The following is a 24270-nucleotide window of genomic DNA, read 5'->3' on the forward strand; positions in this document are numbered from 1 at the left end:
ACACACGGTTGAGGCTGCCGCGACGACGCTGCGCGTGCCGCAGTGGCTATCCTGGAGGCTGGCTGGAGTCCTGGGCCGTCGCACATTTTTGTGGGCACACGTTGAACGTCATCATGGGTGGCATATTTACCTGGCTCATTCCATGTCTGCGATCTGGGATCTCTATCCCGCATTTCCTGGTGTGCTAACCACGCCTGGTCTTCTCTAGAATCCGTCTCAGCTAGTGCGGATATCTATCCAGTTATCAATGTCACTTCCCGCCAAGGTTTGACGAGGCGATGCACAACAAGAGTAGGTGCGGTCATTTATCATGCATCACGTTATACTAAGGAGTGAGCAGTCATCTCTAGCCTCCACTCTGGATGTGTGCACCATCCTCAACGACCGTCTCGACGTCGCTTCGCTCGCCGACAACAAACACAGCAAAGGCAAGCGCGTCGTCCGCACACAGCGGACACGAAGTACAGGCCGATCTTGTCGTAAGTGCCCTTGCCGATATGGTCGACTCCATCCCCGTTCTCACCCTCGTGCGATTGCAGCTGCTCTGCACCGGCCAGACCCGCTCTTTTGCAACGCCTTCCCTGAGTCAATCTGCCCCCCGACAGAGCTCTCGCATTCGTCCGGCGCGGCCCCGGTCGCGTCGCAATCCCGTTCTCCGCGTCGTCGTCTACCACGAAAAGCCTGCGGAAGCCCGCGCTCGGAAGCCCGACGGACGGAGGGCGGAGGGCGGGCGTCGCGAGCGCGATCCCCGCGGTGAAGGTAGTAGCCCGGCGACGCCAACGAGGTCGTGCAGCGCGCCGCCGCCGGTCCCGTCCGCGAGGGCGCGCGGGACCGCTAGAAATCCAGGGGCAGTGCTTTTGTGCATAGAGATCTCGAGGTTCGCCGCCCCGTGCGGGTCGGAACGGGAGGGCACGTCTACGGAGGTGATGCATGGATCCTCTCGGCCGGGGAGGTGAGAGTCGCCGCGCAGTGAAGGCACCGTGTACCAGAGTGAGACGGGACGTCCCTCGTGATCTCTGCGAGAGCGGTGGTGCGCTGCACCGTGTACGGACTTGGATTTGATGTTCCGGGGCGTCCTGTCATGGAAGTCGGTGATGTACTGGAAAGACATCCATAAGAATTTACGGACGATTTAGGGCGCGGGAAGCCCTAAACCAACGTGTACCTGACAGATCCGGGATGGCCGAGCTGTCAAATTTGAACTCCGACGTGGCTGGGGGTCCGTAAATCCTTAGCAGCTCGGAGAATCTAGGGAGGGGGGGCCCCCCCTCCCTAGATCCTCGAACCGCCCAATTCGTCTCGAAAAGGAACTTTTTTAAACTCCGACTTGCCTTTTCCGCGCTTGCGCGCCTCGCTCGTCGCGCCCAACAGACTCCTCCTTGGCACGGCGCCCGCATCTATCCCGTTGCTGCATCATCTCGCGCACCCGCTGCACCATCGCGCGCACCCGCTGCACCATCTCGCGCACGGCACACACCGCGCGCAGCCCGCCCGACGTCAAACTAGCAGTACTTTGCGCCTGCGCGGTTCATGCCTACTGGACACCATCCTCCGCCCTGTTGTCGCTCCTCGCAACGACCTCATACCCTGGGTCCTTACTTGACATTCACCGCAAGATGACCTCCTCCATCTCATACTCTGCAAGATAACCGCAAATGCTGATCGGTCTTGAGTCCTGGTATGTACATGCCCGTGACGCACGACTCAGATGTATTTAGACTCATCCTGAGCCTCGGTCTGAAGCAGCTAATTCTTCCATCACATCCTCAAATCTGCTCGCTATCCAAAGCTCTCAAAAACTTGTCAAAGCACTACACAATGCCAGGAACGGTGAGTACACCTGCACTGTGTTCGGTTTTTTTTCGTCTCCCAGACTCCGTCTTATGCGTCTTTCCCCTCCCCTCTCGCGCACTTCGAATCTTCCGTGTTCCCACCACCAAGCCCAACGAGAACGATCCCTCCAAGCCCCCCCGCGGTGGCCGTGCCCTCGGTTTCCGTGTACAACCCCGTCCTCGTGGCACCACTCCGATCGTGCCGCCGTCGGACACTCAGCAACTCCCGACACCGCATATGGTCCCGTTCATGGGCCCGGACGGCCGTGTTCAGTATGCGATGCCCTTCCCTCCTCCGTACGCGGTCCCTCTCCCACGGGCGCATGCGTCGTATGCAGCTGCTGTCGCTACGGGCCCACGCATGCGTGCCCCCAGTCCACCGCCCTTCATGCAACCTGGGCAAGTCGCGCCCACGACAGCCCTGCTCCCCCCACAACATCTGCCACCTGCGCCAGCCCCTCTCCGCACGCAAGTTACGCAGCCTGCGCCCGGCCCCGCGGATCCCCACTCCTTCGACGTCAGTGACAGCTCTGACTACGAGATGTCCGATGAAGAGATGAGGCGCCTCCTCACGGTTGGCACGAACAGGAACAAGCGCAAGGCCTCCGCTGCGGAGACGGAGAAACCCCCCACCAAGAAGGTCGCAAAGGCGTCGGCTAGCGGATCGAAGAGCGGGAGCTCGAAGGGGAAAGGCAAGGCGAAGGCCGTTCCTGAGGACGACAACTCCGACAACACCCCTGCTGCCAAGGGTAGTGCCGGCCGCCAACCGGGTGCGAAGAACTGGAGCAGGCCTGAAACCAAGCATCTCCTTTCGCTCTGCGGTGTGCACAAGACTTTCGGCATGAATCAGTGGAAGCAAATTGAGCCGAAGTACAACGAGTGGGCGCAGAAGAATGGGTATTCCACTCGTTCTTTCAGGGCTATACGTGGGAGGTGGGAATCGGTAAGATAGCCATCCACCTCTGTTCTGCATTCATGCTGACATGACGCCTGCAGCTCCAGCATACGCACATGCGGACTGGCAACGCGGAGAAGGACTCGGACGTCGAGGAAGCACACAGTCTCCAACAAGAGATGGAGAACTCTGTCTCGTGCACGCACCTCGACGACGACCCATTATTTCGCTCTCGACCACACCCCACCATCAAACAGGAAGACTCGGACTCCGATATTGAGTTCATTTCCATGACCCCGGCGCCGAAGTCAAACCCCACAGCTGGCAAGAAGGCGAGCAAGGCACCGACAATCAAGGTCGAGGCGAACACTGAACCGGGTCCTAGCAGATCCCGGTTGACCACCCAGGGACGCCGCGAGGAGCAGGCCGCACTTATCTCCTCGCTTGCCCGAAGCGTGGACCCAGTAGCGCGCCGTGAGCTCAACGAGGCGCGCATTGGTAGCCTGGAGCGCATGGGCGAGATGCGTCGCGTGCACGCGGATCTTCGCGACATCCGTGCTGAGAACTCCCAACTCCGGCAACAGGTTCTTACCATGACACAGGAGAATGCGGATCTTCGGGCTCGTCTCACATTTGCCCAACTGATGCGGGATGCTGGCCCACCACCCCGTCGTTCAACCCGGCCTCCCTTTCCTGACGACCACAACTTCGACCTCTACAGTCTCCGCGACCTGCCTCCTGACTCCTCCCCACCTCCGACTACCGCCCCTTTGCGCACACCCACCTCCCGTTTTGACAACTGGTGGGGGACCTCTCCCCTCCACGACATCCCGCCAGTCGCAAGTTCATCTAGGCCATCATCGTCCACACCAGTTCGTCACCTGCCCGCACCTGTCACGCTCGCCGCACCCGCACCCGCGCCCGTCGAGCCTCCCGCACACGCACCCACTGCGCCCTCCGCTCCTGCCGCGCAAGCACCCGCCACGCCCACCGCACCCGCACCCACGTCTGCCGAGTTGAGTTCCGTGCATACACCCACCGTGCCCGCCGAGCCTCCCGCACCCGCACTCACCACGCCCTCCGCTCCTTCCAGGCACGCACCGGCGCACGCACCCAACGCACCCTCCACTTCTCCCACTCCCGCCCCCGCCATGCCCTCCGCTCCTCCCGCACATGCGCTCGACATTCCCTCCACGTCTGCTGTGCTTCCTGAGCCTCCCACATCTGCACCTGCACCCACCACGTCTCCCGTGCACGCGCCCGCCATGCACGCTGCCACTGCACCACCTGCTGCACCTCTCGCTGGTCGCACGCCGCACGCGCCCACCGTTCGTGTGGTGCCTGCACATCAGCCTCCTGTGCACTCGCCTCCTGTGCACCCGCCTCCTGCGCACGCGACTGTTGCACCGGTGCATGCAGCGCACGCACCTGCACCTGCCGTACCCGCACCTCCCGGTACGGTTGGGCCACGCGCAACTACGAGGTCCACGTACGACGAGGACATGCACTGGTATGGCGCTGATGCGCGCATCCCATGGGGCGAACATCTCCGTCCCATGGGGGCACCTCCGACTTCACGTCCTCCACTTGCAGACATCACGCCTGCACCTGGCTTTGCTGGTGTAGCCCCTCGTGCCCGCCTGGGCCACGAGATGATCTCTTATCGTGCCTATGGTGGCACCTCAACAGGTTCGAGCACACTGGGCATCACAGGCGTCTTTGCAGGGGTGCCTTCGGGCTCGTCTGTAGGTACAGTGCATGCGCGTGCGCGTTCTCCGGCCTCGCGCGCACATGGCCTGGACGCCCTTGTTGCTGCAGCGGAGACTGAGTTGAATGACGGTGCATTGAGCGGCTCTTACTCACGTCGTTCCGAGCTCTAATATGTCCCGTGCAACATAGCATGTTTGAATGTCAATCTACCTTACTATACATAGTAGCTATGATGCAATAACTACATTAATGTGTCCATCCTAGTTATTCTGCCTCAAACTGCCTGTAGAAACGGGTGACCCGATCATTCTGCCTAATTTCCTTAAACAGCATGTCACCCCACTCCTTCGGTAGACCTTCCTCCCACTCCTGCCAGTTCCCAAAGTAAACCGTGCGGATCTCAGAGATCCCAACACGGCGTGTCCGTAGGTTCATTGCTCGCAGGCAGACCTCAAGCAGCACTTGACGCCCTTGATGGTCATTCGCATCAAGAGGAACACGCAACCGCCCAAAGCCTGAACGGAGCTGCCGCATCCCCCATTCTACAGTCTGGCGAAACTGAACGAGTTGCCGATCTCGTGCAATGTTAGCATTGCGTTCCTGAGGAGTGGTGCCTGGTGTTTGCTGGCTTGCCTTTAGTGGTGCTTGGATCTTGTTGGCGATAACGGCAGGGCCTCGCGGAAACGCGGTGTCCGCTATAATGAAGTAAGGATCTGGTGTCTCCTTGAGAAGCTTGTAGTAGATCCGGCGTGCCACCCGAGAGTCGTGCCAACTCCCTGGAGCGTTTGTAACAGCATTCATGACTTCACCTGAATTGAGTGTTATTACATGATCTGTAGTCATAATCCGAGTCATAAGAAATGAGGCTCACCCTTTGGTGAGAATGCTAATACACAGTTTGTGAAATGGTCGTGAAGCCAACCATTGTATGTCGCGTTTTCCATGTCCGGATCAGCTGGAGTCGCAGTGACAAGCTTGAGGCCATCAAGGCTACCGATAGCACCATACAAGAGGGGATGCTGATCAACAATGAGCTGAGTGTCCCCCTCACAGTGTTCGGCATCCTCCCACCACTGGATACGGGCTTCAGGGATTGAACGTAGGACACCGAGGAGGATGCGCATGGAGAATGAGCGGTATCGGTCGATAGTGGCAGGGGTGAGGGCAAATATCTCTTGTAGTGTGATGTCGGAAGAGGCAGAGGTGAGGTAATGGTAGACCAGACCAAGTGCACCCTCAGCAGTCAACGAACGTCGACCGAGTCGAGGGAACGCCTGACCGGAATCAGGACGGGGAATGGCATTCTCGTTCCAGGCTTGAGCAAAGCCTGCATCAAGAACGTAGTGAAAGGTGGCGACATCAATCCCCATCGTGGTGATAAAAGCACGGTCGCTCTGGGAGTTGTAGAGGTGTTGCCAGGGTGTGTCCGCGCGGGGGTTGGGAAGAAGCTCGGCACGTACAAGGTAGCGACGTATGGCAAGACGACGTTCAAGACGGCGAAGGTTGGAACCAAGTGCCTGAAGGAGGATACCGCCCACGAGTGCAGCCACGAAGTCCTCCTCATCTTCCTCCTCCTCCAAATCCATCAGATCGGCCCAACTTCCACCAAGAACCTCCTCCTCCTCGCCATAATCCCCTCCATCATCCACCTCCGAGTCATCTTCATCTCCTAGTGGGCCCCAGGGTCTGATAAAGGGCATCTCGTAGGGGGCGGGGGGTGCTCGTTGGATGCGCAAGAGAGGGAGTGCAGTGGACAGCAGAAAAGCGACGGCGGGATTGCGCGCGATGTGCGCGAGACGGCAAGATTGCAAGCGATGTGTGTGAGATGGTGAGATTGCGCGTGATGGCGGGATTGCGCGCGACGGAGAGAGAGAGAGAGAGAGAGAGAGAGAGAGAGAGAGAGAGAGATAGCAGGAAAGCGTGCGCGCGATGTGCGTGCGTGCGACGTCGGGATTGCGCGCGATGTGCTTGCGACGGCGAGATTGCGCGCGACGGCCAGTGTCCGCGCGCGGAGTCGGCGGGCCGCTCGTGTGCGGGCACGTGCCAACAGGCACAGCGCTCGGGCGTCAATTAAGGGACATGGGAGAATTTACGGATCAGTGCATGGTTCAACGCACAAACGAGCTTATGGGAGGAGCCCTCCGCCTGTATCAGCGGAGTTTAAATTTGAATCAAGGTTTACGGACGTTTACGGGCTCTGAGTGTCCGTAAATTCTTATGGATGTCCGTCCACTAGGACCCGTGTGTGCCATCTGCCCGCCGTACTAGCGCTCGTCGACGCTTCGCCCGCGGTCGCCGGCATCGCCATCCCCATAAGTAAGCTTCCTTCAGGATCGCATGTGTCCTATTTCGCGCGCGTTTCGCGATGAGGCGATCCAGCGTGTGAAAGACAATGCGCACTGGTCAATCAATACACAGTCACGATAATCGTAATCCGCATAACCCGCCTACTATCCGCTCGACCGCTCCCCACCATGTCCACCATCGACTCCAGCTGCCCCTGTCCCCGCGTCCCTCTGGATATCTCTGAGAAAATTATACGATACCTTTCCCCCCGTCACGACAGACAGACGCTTAGCGCCTGTACCACCGTTTCCCGCACATGGCTCCCTGCAATCAGACACGTTCTATGGTCCAGAGACACGCGGCTCATAGTGGAACGGGCGGATGTATTCGTGAGTCTTCTTATTCCATAAGTGTCCCAGCTCGCCACAAAACCTGTGCTAGACTCCCTCCACCCCACAAACACTGCCATTCCTCACTCGCATTGCTCACACGTTCATTCCCAGGTCCGGGAGAAGATTATCTGGATTACAAGTCCCCGCGAATGCATCCTCGCCGTCTCGACCTCGACCTCTGTCACTGCATTCCACCTGATATTCTGCACGCTGCCCTCTTTCTCGTCCCTTCGTCGCACCATCACCTCCATTCCGACCCTGCACACCTTCCGCGTCGGAGGCCTCCGATTTTCTGTGACTTCGACGGAAAGTGTGGATCGATATCTTGCAGCACCTACCGCACTGCAACACTTTGAAATACGCATCGATTCAGCGTCGGAGGAGTTGAGCGGTGCAAGACGGATGTTGAATTGGCTGGCCGGCACGCCAACACGGACCTCCATCACCATCCGTGTCCTCGTTAAGCAGCTCACGTGGCTGACTCACAGCCCTGCGCAGAAGCCTTCGACCGCCATTGATGAACTTCTACGCGTATCTAGCGAACTCCTCGACTTTTATTTCGGGGTCTTGGACTCCCGTCAGTACACAGCTCAGGCTTCGCGACGCTTCCAGCTTACCTTCGCGACTCAATCCACAGATTTTCCATTCTTCCGTCCAGGCCTCGAGCACTTGCAAGATCTTACACTCTGTCTAATAAACGGCAATGTGAAAGACCTCCTGTCGCTTCTACACACTCTCGGGGACGGGTACATCCCAGAGCTGCGCAAGCTCACACTCGCCCTTCCTCAAGTCGCGCTCTCTCGTGCGGTCCAGTCCCCCGCGACGCTCACGGAACTGGCCAGGGCGCAGTCGTTTCGCCGGCTTGGACACCATGACGTTCACTCTGATTGTCGAGGACTGCGACTCGGAGAGCGAGGGATCCACCCCGGTCGCGATCGCGGCGGCGCAACACGTCTTCGATGCGCTGGCGAGAGTGCGGGCGGCCTTCATCATTCGCGCGACAGTGACGGTATCCCTCGCGAACCATATCGACCCTTTCGTCCCGCTCTGCCAGATCAGGGACGTGCCATTTGAAGACGTGCACTACGCCAATGCCCCCAGGCGGTTCTCTCCCCGTGTCCCTCCGGAGATCTCGGACACAATAATACACTTCCTCAGCCCATTCTTCGACAGAACGACGCTTTTTCACTGCGCGCTCGTCTCCCGCAGTTGGTTTCCTGCAAGTAAAAGCGCCCTCAACCAACCCTATAGCTCGCATTATTACTCCACAGTCAAGGAAGCCTATTCATTGTTAAGCCATGCCGCACCTACCTCATCGCCCGCCGCATTTCTAGAGCCATTGATTTTCTCGGTATCCGCAGGCACAACGGGGAAGGATCACTCGCCATCTTGGAACACGCTGCTCGCCTGCATAGCTGACCGCGTCCCCACCCTTCGGACCTTCCGCATCCAGGGTCTCACCTTCGACTCTAGGATTCAAGCACAGCACGCAACTACGTGTTTCTCAGCCTTCACCCATCTCACGACGTTGAAGCTAGTGGACAGCAAATTTCCGTCATTTACGCTCTTCCGGCGCACGTTGGCTGCACTCCCCAGTTTGAGCAGTCTCACCACGAAGAACCTTTCCTTCCCCATATATCCTGTCGACACCACAGTACCATTGCGCCCATCCTCACGACCAGTTCTGCATGTCCTCAAAATTAGTAGACAGGAGAGCGATTGTGGCGACATCCTGTTGCGCTACCTCACAAGCACTCCTTCGTGCACTTCCCTCAGCAGCCTCAGTTTCACACGTTATGGGCCACCGACTTCGAGCCTGTTCTCAGTGATGCGCACGGATGCCCTCTCAACACTGCTGCCATTCGTCCACGACTTCTCCTTCAGTGAACGTCACTCCCACACCGGTACGTCCATCTGCACCCTCGCACGCCCTCACTCATGCGGACGGCGCCGATACAGACCTGTCTTTCCTGTCGAGCTTGCGGAACGCGGAATACGTGGAGCTCTCCTTTCCAGAGGCCACGACCGCCACTCTCCTTGCGATCGCGGACGGACTGGTGCGGGCGAACAGCACCCATCTGCGCGCCATCCTTTTGTACTTGCCCCTCGTCGCCCTCACGAACACATCGGCGGCAGACATCGCCACCCTCGCAGGGCTCACGTCCTGCGCTGCGTTTGCACGCGTCAAGTGGGCGCATTTCTCTTTCGAAATGGAGAACCCTGCGTCGGGGGAAAACGCCGTCTTGGAACCCGAGGCCGCGGCTGCCCTGGGGGCGCGCGTGACGGAGATCGTGGCCAGCGCGTGGCCTCCCGGCAGTAGAAAGGTGAACGTGGAGATTATTATCCGTAGTGGCCAAGGGAAATTGGTATGGAAGGGAGTTGCACCAGCAGAACCTGCCAAGACGACAGAGGCTGCTCACGGAAACGTGGGGGCGTCCGAGTTTCTTTAGAGATATCGGGCATGACGGCCAGGTGAGTCGTCTCTTGGGTGTCTAGCACGTATCATACGGGCTGATAAGCTAACGTACGGGAGCATTACCAGCGACGGGAGACTTACTACATCACGTCGGGATTCTACGACACGACTTAGTGTCCGGGGAGCGAGCGTGACATCGCGCGCGATGGCCGACACGGCGGCGGCGGCGGCGGCGGCATTGCGCCACGCGCGAGTATACGGAGACGGATGGGTACTTGTGGAAGAGAACTTGCCAACGCACCGACGGTGACCGGAACCCGGGATGTATTATCTATATATGTGTAGCTTATCCAGACTCGATACCGCCTCATAAAAATGCCAGAGTTCAAAAGTTCATCTGTATCGAGGGTGAACAGTCAGTTTCAGCACAGTAGTAACGGACCATGCCGACTCACCACTTCCGACATTTCCTAAAAAAACAGCGAATGGTTGTCGTACACTACGCGAAGGGATGGACCCACCTCAGAACATTAGAACCTAACGCAGTGCCAAGATCATCAAGCAGAGAAAAACGCACACATTCGTTTCTACAGCTTCAGAGCTACAAAAGGACCAACGTACCAACCGAACAAGTATACGTCTGTCTCCGGTCCCACCGATCCGGAAAGCGCAACTGAAAACTCACAAACCAACTTCCTTCGTCGTATACACCGGTCGCGGCGCTGCGCCCGGGATCTTCTCGTCCGGGTGGTCCGCGTCGAGGTCGGCCTGTTCCTGATCGCGCGTGCCAATAACGCCCTAGTACTAGTAGACTGACTTCCTCTAAGGGGGGGGCGCACAGTCAGCACAACGCGCGCGAATGAAGAGCACGGGAAGGGTTGTAGGAGAGGTTGGCATTCGAAGATGAGGGATCGTGTACGGAACGAAGGTGCCAGTGGAGAGGAGAAGAGACTCACCGATCGAGGGACACCTTGATCGACCGATGACGGCGCGCTCGAGGTGTGCCCCTCCAGCTCAAGGTCCTCCTCCTCCGTCTCCCCGTCCTGCACGACCAACTCAACACCCTCCCTCGACACAACATCCGCCCCGGCCCTGTTCTCGCACTCGGCCTGCTTGATCAGCCGGGTGACGTTCCGTGCCGCGACCTCGCCCTGCAAGAAGGAATCGTGCCCCGCGTTCAAGAGCAGCGCCTCCTCCGCCTGTGACGAGGTCCCGGAGGCGTCGTCGGCGGTCGCGAGCTTAGACGTGTTGGGTGAGGCGGGGGAGACCTCTGTCGACGAGGGTCCGGCAGAGGTGGAGGCCGTCGGAGAGCGTGGAGAGGGCGGTCGAGAGTTCGGACTCGGGGACGGGCTCCGCGAGCTGGGGCGTGCGCCGGACGCGTGCGAGGCCCCTGTCGGGGCCATCGACGACGGCAGATTGATGGAAGGTGTCGCGGAGGAGCCACGTACCGGCGGGGGCACTCACCACCAGCTCGGCCTGTGCTTCGCGTCCACTCTGTGTGCGGGCGACGCGCTCGCCGTTGCTGTGCTTGTTATCGGCGAGTGAGACCAGGTGGAGGCGGTCGCCGAGGATGATGCAAACGTTCAAAGCTGAAAGGCTAGAGATGACTGTTCATAACGCGTTGCATGAGAAAGGACTGGCACACTTACTCTCGTCTCGTCAAACACGTAACGCTGCAGATTCTGCGTGTACGCGTGTCTGCAACCTAGGAATCCGACCAAGAGCGAAGGGTATATTGCATACCCTTCGACCTCGGCCCCGGGGCCCGCACCCCATCCATTTCTGGGTCTCTGGGAAGGCCCTCCTTGGGGCCGCTTATACCGCCGCGCTCGCTGAGCCCCTCCCGGACGGTACTGGGCTCGAGGCGAGTTGCGAGACAAGAGACGTACCCAAGGCACTCGCGCCCATCCAAGTGGACATCTAGAACTCCTCCTGGCCCTTCCTCAACAAGTGGGACCGGCGGTACGGTTGGCGCGACACCTGGTGGCGCCGACTGACATCGACTGGAGCGACCCCCAGGGATGAACCAATTGGGAAGATGTCGCGAGATCGCTGGGACACGCCTTCTCCCAGGTGATACAAAACGCCGTGCGTCCTGCCACCAGAATGAGAGAACAAAATGAACATCCGCGTGAAACAGCCGCGGTGAACGAAAGACGTACCCCCAACTAATGTTGCCGCAGCATCCCGCTCCATCCCCGTCGCGCGGCTGCTTGCTGTGAAACCACGTGTGAAAAAGAGCAGCACTAGAAGAGGGTAAGAGGAAGGCAGAGTGGTGAGGCAGAGAATAAAACTCGAACGGGAGTCGCGGGGACGGGGAGCCCGGAGAAATGCCGCTCCGCAGTGCCGCCGGGCCACAATGGTCCACGTGATCGATGCCGCAGCCCATGAGTCCGCGCTTGCCTGCCAGTGGAGTCCTCTGACTCGATCTACTATCACCAAGTCCATTGGACATCATGCAAGTTGCTCAACGGCGCGTACGAAGCCACATGCAGGGAGCTCCAGAACGCTATCAAGCTTTTTCATTCTTTGCTTACTAAAGTCGAATGTCTGCATGGCTAGTATTCTATTCACAAACCGGCTTTATGTATGGCTTGAGATACTAAAGCTCGCTCTTTGTCACGGCATGCTGATCATTGTCTCCTCGAGCCATTCACACTCCCGAACTGGCAGACCAGATATATATATATATACCATTTCCTCTCACCGCGGGCCACACACTGCTCTTGTTAGATTCCATCATTGGGCTCTGGGTCCTTTGCGAGGTGAGCCGGCCCCAGTTATGAGATACGTGCTCTAAATCGAAGTCGCGCTTTACAGATGGCTCTTTTTCCCATCCACATGCATGCACGACTCTGGGATGAGCTGTACACTGAGCCGGGCGGGACACTGTGTTTTTGCTCCTACCACCAGATCGCGGAACAGCTCGATCGTATCCACACGCTTGATATTGGCCCCATCACCTTCCAGCAATGGATGTCGTCTGATATCGGGGGAGTAATGCGGACACCCATGGTCAATCTCAACAGCCTCATTCTGCGGGTGGACTACGAGGACCCCTTTCGCCACCCTGAAGACCTCGCCCGCGTCGTTCTCACCCAGCCGCGGATCCCGAAACTCACGCGACTCAGTCTGCAAGGATTTCGGTTCCCTTTTTGCACCAAAGAGGTCATGGCAGGCCTCGAGGAGCTCACTCTTGGCCCGTGCAAGGTCGCACACCATCGCCTTCCTCTAATGGACCTCATCCTCGCCTTGAGGCGAGCGACCCGTCTCCGCCACCTGCGCATCCACGACTTCCTCAGCATCGCCGAGTTCTCCGCCCAGAAAATTAGCAAGAAGGCTCTCCCAGCACTGCAGACGCTCCACATCGAAGACGACCCCCTGATGATCGGCCACCTCCTCGACGCGTTCCGTCTCCCGTCCTGCGCCTCCGTCTCCCTCACCGAGCTCGCGCCCCCCGACCGCATCGAGCCCCCGTTCCTCCGCATGCTCCCCGACGACCCCACCACGCGCTTCGCCTTCCTCGGCTTCACCCTCACCCACCTCGCCATCGCCCCCGCCGGCCCCTTCGTCGTCGTCTCCGGCACCGCCGCCGCCGCCCCCGGCCACACCCTCGCGCTCCGCACCCGCACCGCGCCCTTCGTCTTCGCCCACGCCGTCGCGCTCGCCGCCCGCCTCCCGCCGCTGGACACCGCGTACCTGCGCGCGCTCGACGTCGCCGTCCCCGCGCCGCCGCACGGGAACTGCCACGTCGACTGGGCGGCGGTCCTCAGCCGCGCCCCCGCCTCCGTCACGGCGCTCACGGCGCTCACTGTCCGCGCCGCGGCGGCGGCGGTGCCAGTGCCAATGCCGGAGGGGGTGCTCGACGCGCTCGCGGACGCGCGTGCGCTCCCGCGCCTCGCGTCGTTGGACGTCGTCGGGATGGCGTACAGGAAGGGGCTGCTGGCGCGGCTGGTGCGCCTCGGGCGGGCCCGGCCGCAGCTCGTGCGGATCGGGGTGGGGCTCACGGGCGGGGAGGGGTGGGAGCTCGGGAACGTGGAGATGGGGGCGTTGGAGGTGTTGGGCCCGCGGCTTGAGGGGTGTTCTGGATGCTTGCAGCTCTGGGTCGTCCCTCCGGAGGATGGCGGGGGGAGATTGGAGCTCGATGTGGAGGATGGTGCGGACGCCGCTGCCTCTCTCACCCAGCACCTCGAATGCCCCACGCTTGTAATCGCTTCTGTGTAATTTTATTTTATATGCTAGGCATGCGTCCTATTTGATGAAGCCGGGCGCTATCGATGCTCACGCACGTTGACCAGCTGGCCGAAACGCTCCTCGTTAGGCACGTCAACGAAGAGCGCGTCCGTCGCGGACGACGAGGAACCGCGCGAGGATCATCTGATGCCCCGTGCGCGCGCGCGCCTCCTGCGGGACTAGGGCGCTGAGTCGGAGAGCACGCTCACACCTGAGCACGACGCGCGCAACGATGCATGGACGTGCCTAGAGCGCGTGGTGCCGCAAGGGACGTACGCCGTTGACGTAGCGGGGCGCGGTGGGCGTGTCGTACCTTCCGAGATGGAGAAGCGGGTCGACAGCCACGGACGGGACTCGGAGCACCAGGACCGCACGCGCCCGAGAGCCTCGACGGACACGAGTTCGACGAAAACGAACTCGTGTGCGATGGAGGCGCGCTGGTGGAGCGAGAAAACGGTCCAGCGGGTGCGCTCACCACGGCAAGCTGGTTTCCCGTGAAGGGTGTGTCTCCAAGGTGGTGATGAAAGGCAACTTCATCGCAGCCGCCATGGTTTGGGGAGGTGTGAAGGACCGCCTGTTGAACCCGTCGATGTCTTGACGTCCTCAATGTCCTCGAGACATGCGTGGTCCAAGATCCAATGACGCGATGCGCAAGTATGGTCGGCGATATCCTTCACCATCGTGCCGAGGTGTGAGGCTGTCAAAGCTGGAAACACTGCATATAAAACCAAAACCTCGACGACAATACTCCATGCGACCATCACGAGATGCAACAAGTTGACCTATGATCTTGACGACGCCTTCGCCATCTCGTAAAGCTTCTCCTTGTCCCCACTCTCGTCTACCAGAGCGCGAAGAGTGCCTTGTTCGTTCTTCAACAACTCCGCTGGTGCGCCAAACTCCACCTGTGGGAGGGTGCGGACGATCAGAATACCGAACGCCCTCCGGAAGAAAACGAGACGCACGATGTTCCCCCCATCTAGCACAAGGATCTTGTCGGCGTCCATGATCGTCTGCAGACGGTGCGCGATCGTCAGCAGCGTCACGTCCGACCCCAGCTCCTGCCGGAGCGACTGCTGGATGATCTCGTCCGTCTCGTAATCTGCCTTACCGGTCAACCAACGCTGCCGATCGAAATGAAGGAAAGACTCACCGATCGCCGACGTCGCCTCGTCCAAGATCAGCAGCTTGCTCTGGCGCACGATCGCTCGCGCGAGCGCAAGGATCTGCCTCTGGCCGACCGACAAGTTGCTCCCCCCGCTCGAGATCGGTGAATCCAGCGTGATCCTCCCCTCGTCTGTCTCGTCTTGCAGCGAGAACAGCCCGGCCGCCCGCAAAGCGTCGTTGAGGACGACGTCGTCGTACTGCGAGAACGGATCCAGGTTCTGCCGCAACGTTCCGCTGAGCAGCTCCGGGACTTGGGGGATGATGGTGATGTTCGACCGGAGCGCATCCAGGTTGATTGAGTCCGTGGCGATCCCGTCGTAGTACACCTTGCCCTCCGTGAGGATGAGACGGAGGAGCGCGAGCGTCAACGAGCTCTTCCCGCTTCCCGTGCGGCCGACGATACCGACGCGCTCCCCGGCCTTGACCTCGAACGAGATCTCGTGCAGGACGCGAGGACCATCGGTCGAGTACCGCGCGCAGAGCTTCTCAACCCGCAAGCTTCCGGACGCAGGCCAGTAAGCCGGGGGGATGGCGTCCTTGACGGGGACGCTTTCGTGCTCGATGTCGAGATACTGCTGGATACGCTCGACGCTGTTCCCGTTGACCTCGAACTCGTTCAGGAGACGGATCCACCACAGGATCATGTTGCTGAAGGCGACTGTATGCGCTCGTTAGCGCCGTGGCTCCGACAAGTCAACACCAACGGGCACCCACCGGCCATGTTGAGGGAGAACCCGGTGTTGGCCGCGCGAACTCTCGTTCCGTACACGAGGTACAACGCGAGGCCGGCCGCGAACAACGCGCCCAGCGCTTCGACGCGCAGCGACACCCATCGGTTGAGGTTGTAGTACGTCCGGCCGGCGCGCACGTACTTGTTGAGGCGGGCGTAGCTCTCCATCCGGAACCGCTCCTGCGCGCCGTACGCACGGATGCTCGCCAGGCCGGAGATCGCGGCGCCAAAGTGACCGAGGACGGGCGCCTTGTGGTTGCTCATCTCGCGCTTGACCGACAGCTGCGCCTTCATGTAGATCTGGCCGCACCAGCCGCCGAGGAGGGTGACGACAAGCCCAGGGAGGAGGAAGATTGGGGAGAAGTAGACGACGGCGAGGAACTTGATGACGAGGACTATGGTGAGCTCGATGACCCACTCCAGGTTGCGGGGCATGATGCCGTCGACGCTCTGGATGTCTTGGGTGCAGCGAGTGATGATGCGCGATGCCGGTGTCTGGTCCAGCCATCTGTACAACTCGTGTCAGATTGGTTTGGAGCGTCATATGTACCGCTTTTACCGAAGAGTAGAGCTCAAGATTGAGTTGATCAGAGACTTGTGGATGGTGCGCGACGCCCGCAAGGCACCGAACACGTGCACCACGTAGCCGATGCAGTAGGAAGTGACAGACAACAGCATGAGTATGGTGTACACCACGATGTAGCTGTCATAAGACAAGATCAGGTCTTGTGTCCGAACACGAAAACGTGGTTGACTTACTATAGCACATTGACCTCCCCAGGGCTGTTCTCCTCGTATTGAGTGGCCCAATGCCCAAGCCAGAAGGTATCGAAGGTATTGAAGGTCTCGCACAGGACGAAGAAGCCCACGATCGCGATCCAAAAGAGCACATTATGGCGGCCTCCCATGCTACCCAAGTAGAGCGACACTGTTCGTCGGGTAAGCATTAATAAATTTCACGACAGGACTCGGTCATCACTTACAAGCATCCCAACCAACGTGACCCTCAGAGACCTCCTCCTTGAGGATAAGCTTGCCGTCACTCTTTTTAGGGGCGCCCTCGGCGCCTAGATCTTCTGCGTCGACGTCCGCCTTCGCTAGCTCGGCCTGCTCCTGGGTGAACTCCTTCAGGAGCTTGTCGTCTCTTGCGATGACCTTCGAGAATGATCCCTGACTGGCGACGCGGCCGTCGGTACCAAGCGAGACAACGAAATCGGCTATGGGGCTCGCCATGGCCACATTGTGAGTCTGTGTCCCGCATCTCAGCAACACGCCTATGTCGAGAACGGAGGTTACCGACCACGAGTAGGACCGTGCGCCCCTTGAGCAGATCGCCCTTCATGCAGTTGTCGACGATCCAGCGTGCCGTGTGCACGTCCAGCGCCGCGAGAACGTCGTCGAGGAGGATGACATCCGCCTTCGAATAGACCGCGCGGGCGAGCGTGATACGGGCCTTCTGGCCACCTGACAAGGTGAGGCCTTTCTCGCCGACTTCCGTTTGGTCTCCCGCCTCGAAGAGCGTGAGGTCGCGCTTCAGTGCACATTGCGCGATGACTGGCGAGGCTTCGTCAGCGTCTTGCGGGCATGCATGAGCGAATATAACGTACCCTTGTTGTACCGCTCCTCGTCGAAAGGCGAGCCAAAGAGGATGTTGTCCCTGATTGTCTCGTTCTGGACCCACGACTCTTGCGCCGCATATGCCACGCCCCCGGCCCTCGGTAAGCTGACGTACGACTCCGGGCCGTTGGGGATGTAGTGCAGCTCGCCCAAGAGCGCCATGAGGAGGGACGTCTTGCCAGAGCCGGTTGGTCCGACGATGAGGTTGATCCTCCCTCGACGAAAAACGACCTCTTCGTCGATCCGAAGGGTGAAGTTGCGACGGTTAGGGCCTGGGGTGAGCGTGCCGTCGTTCTCGTTCGACCACGTGAAGGACGCGCTGCAGATGCCGATCGTGGGGTTCTTGGTCGTGTGAGGCGGGACAACGGCTTCCGAGGAGGCAGCAGTCCTTTCGGAGAACTCGTCAAGGAGCTCTGTGTCATCGAGGAAGGCCGAAACTCTGTCGAGCGAGACCTTGGCTGCGTTACCGTGTTACTATTAGCGAATGATTGGTTCTGACGAATACCAACTTACCCGTGATCATCTGGGGAATCATATCAAAAGTCGTGTGCAGTTGGTTGCGAATGATGTCGAACACTGTCGAAGTTGTTGTCAGCCAATTTACGCATGAAGATCACATGCAACTTACCGGACATGGAAGAAAACACTCGTGAGGCTATGTTATAATCAGTCAATTTGCTAACAAATCGCATATGATTATTAGGTGCATACCTGTGAGTTCCCTGCCCATGATGAGAGTCTACAGCACTGGTCAATACACGTCGGAGGCAGGGCTGTATGGTGTAGCTCACATATGTCGAGTAAGTCACTATCATGGTAACGATTGGGATGAGATAGCTATCATACACGGATCAGAGAACCGGGAGCACTGCAATTGGTCAAGCACCTACTTGATGTTCCCGTTGGTGAGCTCAAGGAACCTGTACCAGCGGATGTACGACAATTCGTCTTCGCGCTTGTTGCCGATGCGGTCTGCGACACGTGGCTCCCATCCAAAGAGCTTGATCATCCGGATGACGTTCATAGCTAAGCAGCGTGCATATATGAACAAACACATCGAATGCAGGAGGTCTGGATGACTTACTCTCAGTGACATTTTGCACCCGGGCATCGGTCTAAAGTAGAGCACGCGGTGAGTAAGACGATTGGCTTGCATATACTGATCGTATCCAACCTTTTTCATCCTCTCCTTCTGCACAGCTTGCATCTTCGACGCGACGACTCCTGGGAGCGGGAAGAGTGCGATGGTAGCTATGAAACCAACCACGGCACTGCGCCACAGGATATCAGCGGACCAGACAGGACAGACTAAACGCAAAACGTACGCCCAGTCCAAGATCGCATACAAGAAAACCATGGACACGACCACCGAAAGCGGCCCGTAGTAAACGAGGAAAAGGATTTCTCGTCCCTCGCCCAAGTTCTGCAAGTCGGTGGTGACGAGGTTGTTGATCTTCCCGACAAGGTTGCTGCCACCATCCGCGTCTGCATCCGGCTTCAGGACGTTGTCGACCTTGACGGCGATCTTCTTCTTGTCTTTGCCCTTCTTCGGGCTCGCACCGGAGCTCGAAGGGACGGTGGTGGACGCGTCGCTGTAGATGCTCGCCCGCACAGTCTCAGACTCGCTAACGGCGCTTAGTCTGTTCTCGTCGCTCCCGGTGCTCTCCTCGGCGTCGGCAGGTTCCGTGACGGAAGAGTTGTCGGGCGTATGCACCGCAGTCGGGGGACGACTTGCAGCTGGAGACTCGGGGGAGGCCTCAGACTTGACGCGGATGCGAAGGGAGTGATCGAAGATGAGTTGAGTGATGATAGCGTCTGTGCGAACGAGCATGCGAGTCTAGCACCGTAGTCAGTGCATGACACGGAACGACAAGGAAGGAAGCTACTCACCGCAGTGAATATATAGAACTGGATGGCCACGGAACCGAGCACGGGGCCGATGAAGAGCCAAGAAACCCAGAACCACGGGCGGACCGTAGCGCCTTCGCCTCCTTCTTCGATGTACCTGATAAAGAATGAGAGAATGCGGCGTCTTCGACCAAGCACACTCACTTGAGAAGTTGGAAGATGCCGACAGGGCTCGCAAACATGCCGGCAACCTGATATTCATGAGACAAAATGAAACGGCGCTGAAGCAAGTCATACGCACCCGCAATGTCAGCATCAGGAAGAGAATAACGAACTCATTCCTAAATACGGTAATAAATCCAATTAAGAGGTGTCGCTTCTTGTGTACTTGGAAGGGGTCCATGTGCTGGGGGAAGTTGAGAACCAAAAAAGTTCAGGGCATACGAATACTTACCGGAAACGCCCGCTTCACCAAATTCTTCGCGTAGTCGTAGTCCGCTTGAGGAGGCAGTTGATCCCAACCGAGATGTGGCAGTTTGTACGCCTTGAAGACGATGCTGTCCAGGAAACAGTAGGTCAACACGGACGCGATTGACGCTGTTTGCTCTGGGTTGGGTTCAGGAGCAGGATCCTGGAAGGAAGAAGGGGACATTGAGGATATATTCATCTCAAACATAGTGTGCAAAGGAACCTTTGAATCGACTGGAATGTACTGCCGCGGCATGAAAAGAGGGATGAACACGGCCGTGAAAGTGAGCACGCCAATCTTCGCCCACAGCAGGGCACCTTCCGAAGCGTCCCCCGGGGTAAGGGTGTACGTCGCAAGAGGCCATAGGTCTCGGTACGAATATACCAGCCACAGAACGACGAGGATGGTGTTGAGATGCTTGATGACAACATTGCTTATGGTTCTGCGGGCAACGACGGAAACGAATGCTAATAATGATGCGTACACCTGGGACCGCCTATTGAGTCGGACGCGGAAGGGGATAGGTGAAAACTGCACGCACATATACCCCAGCAAGAGCCAACGCGGTCAAACGTGGCTTCAGTGGAGCACGAGGGTTTCCGTCTTCGTCATACACCAGAAGAGTCATGATGGAGAGGGAGAGAAGGGAGAGAACGCAGAAGAAGCGTACGAGTTTGAACGTGAACATGACCGGTCCTCCCAACCGCGCTATATTCGACGCGCTCTGCCCATCATATCTTGTGGACTCCATATCCTCTACCGTTTCCGACGCTGTGTTGGACCGCGAGACCTTTGCGAGCAGTAGTCGTACGGCCCGGCTGGAGCGGAAAAGAAGTTGTAGGAGGAGGACGGCACAAGAGGCAACTGCGACATATGGCGGTATTGAAAGGTCATTCTTCCAAGGTCTGTAGAAACAAGTGAGCATATGCTGCGGTGAAGGGCTACCACGGACGTACCGAAACTCGTCGGTGTCGTACTGAAGGACACGGATGCCATTGGACTCCAATTTGGTGAGCAGCGCAGCCTGCTGGAGAACGAACTGAGCGTGATCACCGCCGCTCGAGGAAAGCCATCCCAAAGACATGGGAGCTTCGAGTCAAGCAATGGGAGACCTCAGCGCTCAGCAGGGAAGGGTGGGGGTATAAGGGAGAGTCACTCATCGGTACCGACAGCCGCAGTGAGCGTTTCTTTCCCGTCCACAAATACATTTACGTACATGTGCGACTTCGGAATGATCAGGCTTGATCATGAGAAACACCCTGAGCCAGATGGGACTTTCTGTTTTATGTAACTCCTACCACCAGATCGCGGATCAGCTCGAGTGTGTGCACACGCTCGGGATTGGCCCCATGGTACAGTAGCTCTGTGGTACAAAACCAAGTGTTATTATCTGATATGTGAAGACCATTTCTGACATCGAGCAGGTCTCCCCAGATATCCATGCCCACTCTCAACAGCGCCAGCCTCGTTCTGTGGGTGGACTACGAGAACCTGAGGACCTCGCGCGCGTATAGACGCGGATCTGGAAACCCACACAACTCAGTCTACAAGGATCCCCATTCCTCTTTTGCGCCAACGCCGTTTCTCCGCCCGGGGAAAGTGCAAAAAGGCTCTTCCAGCACTGCAGACGCTCTGGAACATCGAAGACGACCCCCTCTCCAGGCGTTCCTCCTCCTCCTCCTGCGCCTGCCTCCTCCCCACCGAGCTCGGGCCCTCCGACCGCATCGAGTCCCCGTTCCTCCGCATCCTCCGCGACGACCCCACCACCCGCCTCGCGATCCCCGGCTTCACCCTCACCCACCTCACCATCGCCCCCGCCGCGCGCTCGTCTTGGGGCACGGCTCCAGTGCCGCTCGTCATAGGTGGTGCGGACCGGCGCTTGGAGCCCTCTGCGGGAGGGAAAGCACGCGCATTGGCACGAAGCGCACGACGCTGGACGTGACGAGAGTGCTTGGTGCTGCGAGGGATATGATGTAGCCGAGCGCGTTGGGCGTGTCACCTTCCGAGATGTATGGAGGTCGGGTCGTCCGAAATCCCGATGGAGAACCTCCCGTGCTCACACTCCTCGACAACTACGCTTACATGCATGAACGGTTTGAGGTCAAAATAGGGTACAAGGAAGGGTCGATGAGGTCGAGAACCTGGCCGCCAGAGCCTGGTGTTAGTCATTCTGATCGTTGGGGGCGTTCTCGAAGTTGACCTTGATGAGCTGCGGTTTGAGCGCAGCGTCGATGACGGAGCGACTCGCACGTCTTGGAAATACTGCCCCTCTGGTGTATTCGATGATCAGCGAGATCCTCCGACTCTGAGATATGCCACTCACGAGTCACAAATGCCCCAGTATCCAGGTCGCGCCTCGCACCCTCGTACACGAGGTCGTCGATGATGCACTCGATCTGAGCTTCGGTCAGAGGTCGCGTGGGCATCTCTTCACGTTTCCTTCCTCGTCATCTTTACAGGAGCGCCACCCCGCGCCCCAGAGCCCATCGTGCGTGACACGGTCGTGCTCGACTGTATCCGCTTTCCACTTCTCGGCGGTCATGGATCTTCTCCCATCATCACGGCTTGGAGCGAATACCGCCCGCGCCGCCACGTCCGGCGGTCGCCGCGGTACGACGCACCGGCGGCGTCACCGGGGCCCACACCGTCGAAAATGGGGTCGAAGGAAAGTTCGACAGAGGGAAAGGACGTGAGCCCCCAGCCGGGGAATTGCATCGCTTGAGCCGCGAAAGTCTGCTCGTCAACGCCTTTAGGGAGCGCAGGTGGAGTCCTGTCAGCCGTCCCAGTGAGCGTGGCAGCTTCAAGGAGAGTCCGGGAACGCACACGCACCGAGAAGGAGGCGAGCCGGGCGGCGAAGCCGTGGTGTGGGCCGTCACATCAAAAAGTGGGGGCGATAATACGTCCAGCTGCTCAACATCCCAAAAAGAGCGGATGCACGAACGGCGAAGCGATGACAGCGGCTGCCGGAAGGGGTCCATGAGGCCTGAGGACTGCCAGGTGCGACCTGATTCGCGTGGGGTGACATGAGTCGAACTGGGGGAGCAAGACCTGCATTGAGGAGAGGGCGGGCGCAAGCGAGTAAACAGGAAAGCGCACCAGGTCGCCCGGCGTCGCCTCGGCTGTCTTGTCGATGCCCTCAAGGAACTCAAGGGTACAGTGTGGGCAGCTGCCACCATGTGAGACTTCGAGGTCGTAGTTGCTCTCGTACTGCCCACCTGTTATGTGTCAGCGCGGGCATGAATGACAAATAGAGATGGCACGCACCGAGTGCAAGGTTTCCTCGACGACGGATGAGCCCATCGCGAAGACTTTAGGTGATTGATCCTTGAATTACGCAGGTATCGATCGCGAACAACGCGTCGTACCTGTGCGTCCCTTCAGCCGCGCATACACCCAGCAAAGACCGACCGTACGCACCACTTGATCCTTCAAGGCCTCGCATCTGTCCACAATGTCGAACACGCTCGGCTCCTCCCGGTCCTCGATCTTAAGGAGCTCATTCCTTTGTGACCCGTCATGTGCACGGGCATGTTCGACCGGCCGCCCGCCAGCAACCGCTTCGACTGTGGCATAGACTCGTCCACCCGCCCTGCCTATGACCCTTCAGCGACCATTCTCCACTCTGCACGGAGGACAAGAAAAAAAGACACACCAGTACGCTTCCGCACGAAACTCCGCACCGTGATTTCGTGTCAATGTACCTCCATAGTCGACCTCGACGTTGTCCAATAGACATCCGGGGAACCTGCTCCGCGTTTTGCGCGCGACGTCGTCCATGAGGATGAGAATGAGGTTCGAGTCCTCAATGATTTGTGCCTGCGTCGCGTGGGGTGAATGGGTAAGGATTAACGGGGAGGGGAAGAGGCACCGAAACTGACAGACCTAACACGTTCACGAACAAGTGCTGCAGGCCGGGCACCGAACCTCAGTTCCCCGGGGACTAACGCAATGCTAGGTGCAGAGTATGCGGAAGGCTGGAACGCGAACAGGAGTAAGGCCGAGTTGCTTGAGCGGCACAAATGCTGCCGCTTACTTGCCGTTGTCGAGGAGGTGAGCCCAGAAACGAGAAACGGTGAAGTCAAAGAGAGCATTGACTGTACGCTGGCGAAAAGTCATGGAACGAAAGTGAGATCTTGAGAGTGTCCTCCTCTGGCCGCGGCCCGACAGGTGATGCAACCGGCCCGGGATTGCCGCGTTTGACAAAGATCGCTCAATGAGTACATACGTACGTAGTACGTCTCGAATCTAGTACTGGGCTTGAACGGCCCATGGCCAGCTTCGGAGTTTCGGAGAAGACGATCCCGACCGCCCTGGACGGTGTCATTTTCGGCGGGCGTTTGGTGGATTGGAGAAAGGCGTGAAGAGAAGTCGGGTTCTTTGTCTCGCAGAAGAGTTCATGCATGACATACGGCTGCGTATCTCGGCACCTGGCAATGTGGAGCCAACTGGGGGGTGAGAAGCCCGGCCGGAGAGCACCCTGGATCGATGTGATTCGGTGGTGATTTAGTGCAGTAATGAGCGAGCCGCTGAGCTCGTTCAGTGACGGCTAATCTCGGAAGAGCCAAGAGGCGACGTCCTCGAGAGGAAGAGTTTGTGCGACGGCGGGCGATCGGCATGACGTCATGGACGGTGCAGCGCCTGCCACTGCGGCGAGCTGCTCGGTATGTATATATGA

At 58.7% G+C, this 24270-nt stretch overlaps 6 protein-coding genes across 6 annotated transcripts; 3 read left to right on the forward strand and 3 right to left on the reverse strand.

Annotated features, from left to right (window-relative positions):
* Positions 1–1818: 1818 nt before the first annotated feature.
* On the forward strand, positions 1819–4791 carry BXZ73DRAFT_75688 (uncharacterized protein; the record flags this gene model as incomplete). Its single annotated transcript, XM_048022252.1, has 4 exons — positions 1819–1830; positions 1942–2775; positions 2829–4472; positions 4702–4791. 4 exons carry the CDS (start codon positions 1819–1821, stop codon positions 4789–4791), a joined length of 2580 nt encoding a protein of 859 aa, XP_047880191.1.
* Positions 4792–5648: 857 nt separating this feature from the next.
* On the forward strand, positions 5649–6110 carry BXZ73DRAFT_75689 (uncharacterized protein; the record flags this gene model as incomplete). The annotated part of the gene is made up of 1 exon (XM_048022253.1): positions 5649–6110. The coding sequence occupies one exon, from the start codon at positions 5649–5651 to the stop codon at positions 6108–6110; it is 462 nt and encodes a 153-aa protein (XP_047880192.1).
* A 4102-nt stretch (positions 6111–10212) lies between these two features.
* BXZ73DRAFT_99068 (uncharacterized protein) lies at positions 10213–11451 on the reverse strand (the record flags this gene model as incomplete). Its single annotated transcript, XM_048027881.1, has 4 exons — positions 10213–10305; positions 10488–10769; positions 10810–11138; positions 11421–11451. 4 exons carry the CDS (start codon positions 11449–11451, stop codon positions 10213–10215), a joined length of 735 nt encoding a protein of 244 aa, XP_047880193.1.
* Positions 11452–12372: 921 nt separating this feature from the next.
* On the forward strand, positions 12373–13755 carry BXZ73DRAFT_99069 (uncharacterized protein; the record flags this gene model as incomplete). The annotated part of the gene is made up of 1 exon (XM_048027882.1): positions 12373–13755. The coding sequence occupies one exon, from the start codon at positions 12373–12375 to the stop codon at positions 13753–13755; it is 1383 nt and encodes a 460-aa protein (XP_047880194.1).
* Positions 13756–14546: 791 nt separating this feature from the next.
* BXZ73DRAFT_99070 (uncharacterized protein) lies at positions 14547–20679 on the reverse strand (the record flags this gene model as incomplete). Its single annotated transcript, XM_048027883.1, has 24 exons — positions 14547–14669; positions 14730–14866; positions 14918–15589; positions 15646–16169; positions 16221–16364; positions 16421–16589; positions 16645–16909; positions 16962–17215; positions 17269–17736; positions 17792–17854; positions 17907–17933; positions 17990–18017; positions 18070–18115; positions 18169–18304; positions 18363–18393; positions 18453–18549; positions 18604–19115; positions 19169–19283; positions 19331–19377; positions 19428–19532; positions 19581–19757; positions 19818–20081; positions 20137–20500; positions 20552–20679. 24 exons carry the CDS (start codon positions 20677–20679, stop codon positions 14547–14549), a joined length of 4896 nt encoding a protein of 1631 aa, XP_047880195.1.
* A 1077-nt stretch (positions 20680–21756) lies between these two features.
* BXZ73DRAFT_99072 (uncharacterized protein) lies at positions 21757–23711 on the reverse strand (the record flags this gene model as incomplete). The annotated part of the gene is made up of 10 exons (XM_048027884.1): positions 21757–21857; positions 21919–21996; positions 22217–22365; positions 22425–22585; positions 22692–22802; positions 22860–22919; positions 23013–23158; positions 23297–23411; positions 23474–23546; positions 23629–23711. 10 exons carry the CDS (start codon positions 23709–23711, stop codon positions 21757–21759), a joined length of 1077 nt encoding a protein of 358 aa, XP_047880196.1.
* Positions 23712–24270: the final 559 nt, after the last annotated feature.

The sequence above is a fragment of the Epithele typhae genome (genome assembly GCF_022376455.1).
Source record: "Epithele typhae strain CBS 203.58 chromosome Unknown BXZ73scaffold_10, whole genome shotgun sequence".
Classification (NCBI taxonomy): Eukaryota; Fungi; Basidiomycota; class Agaricomycetes; order Polyporales; family Epitheliaceae; genus Epithele; species Epithele typhae.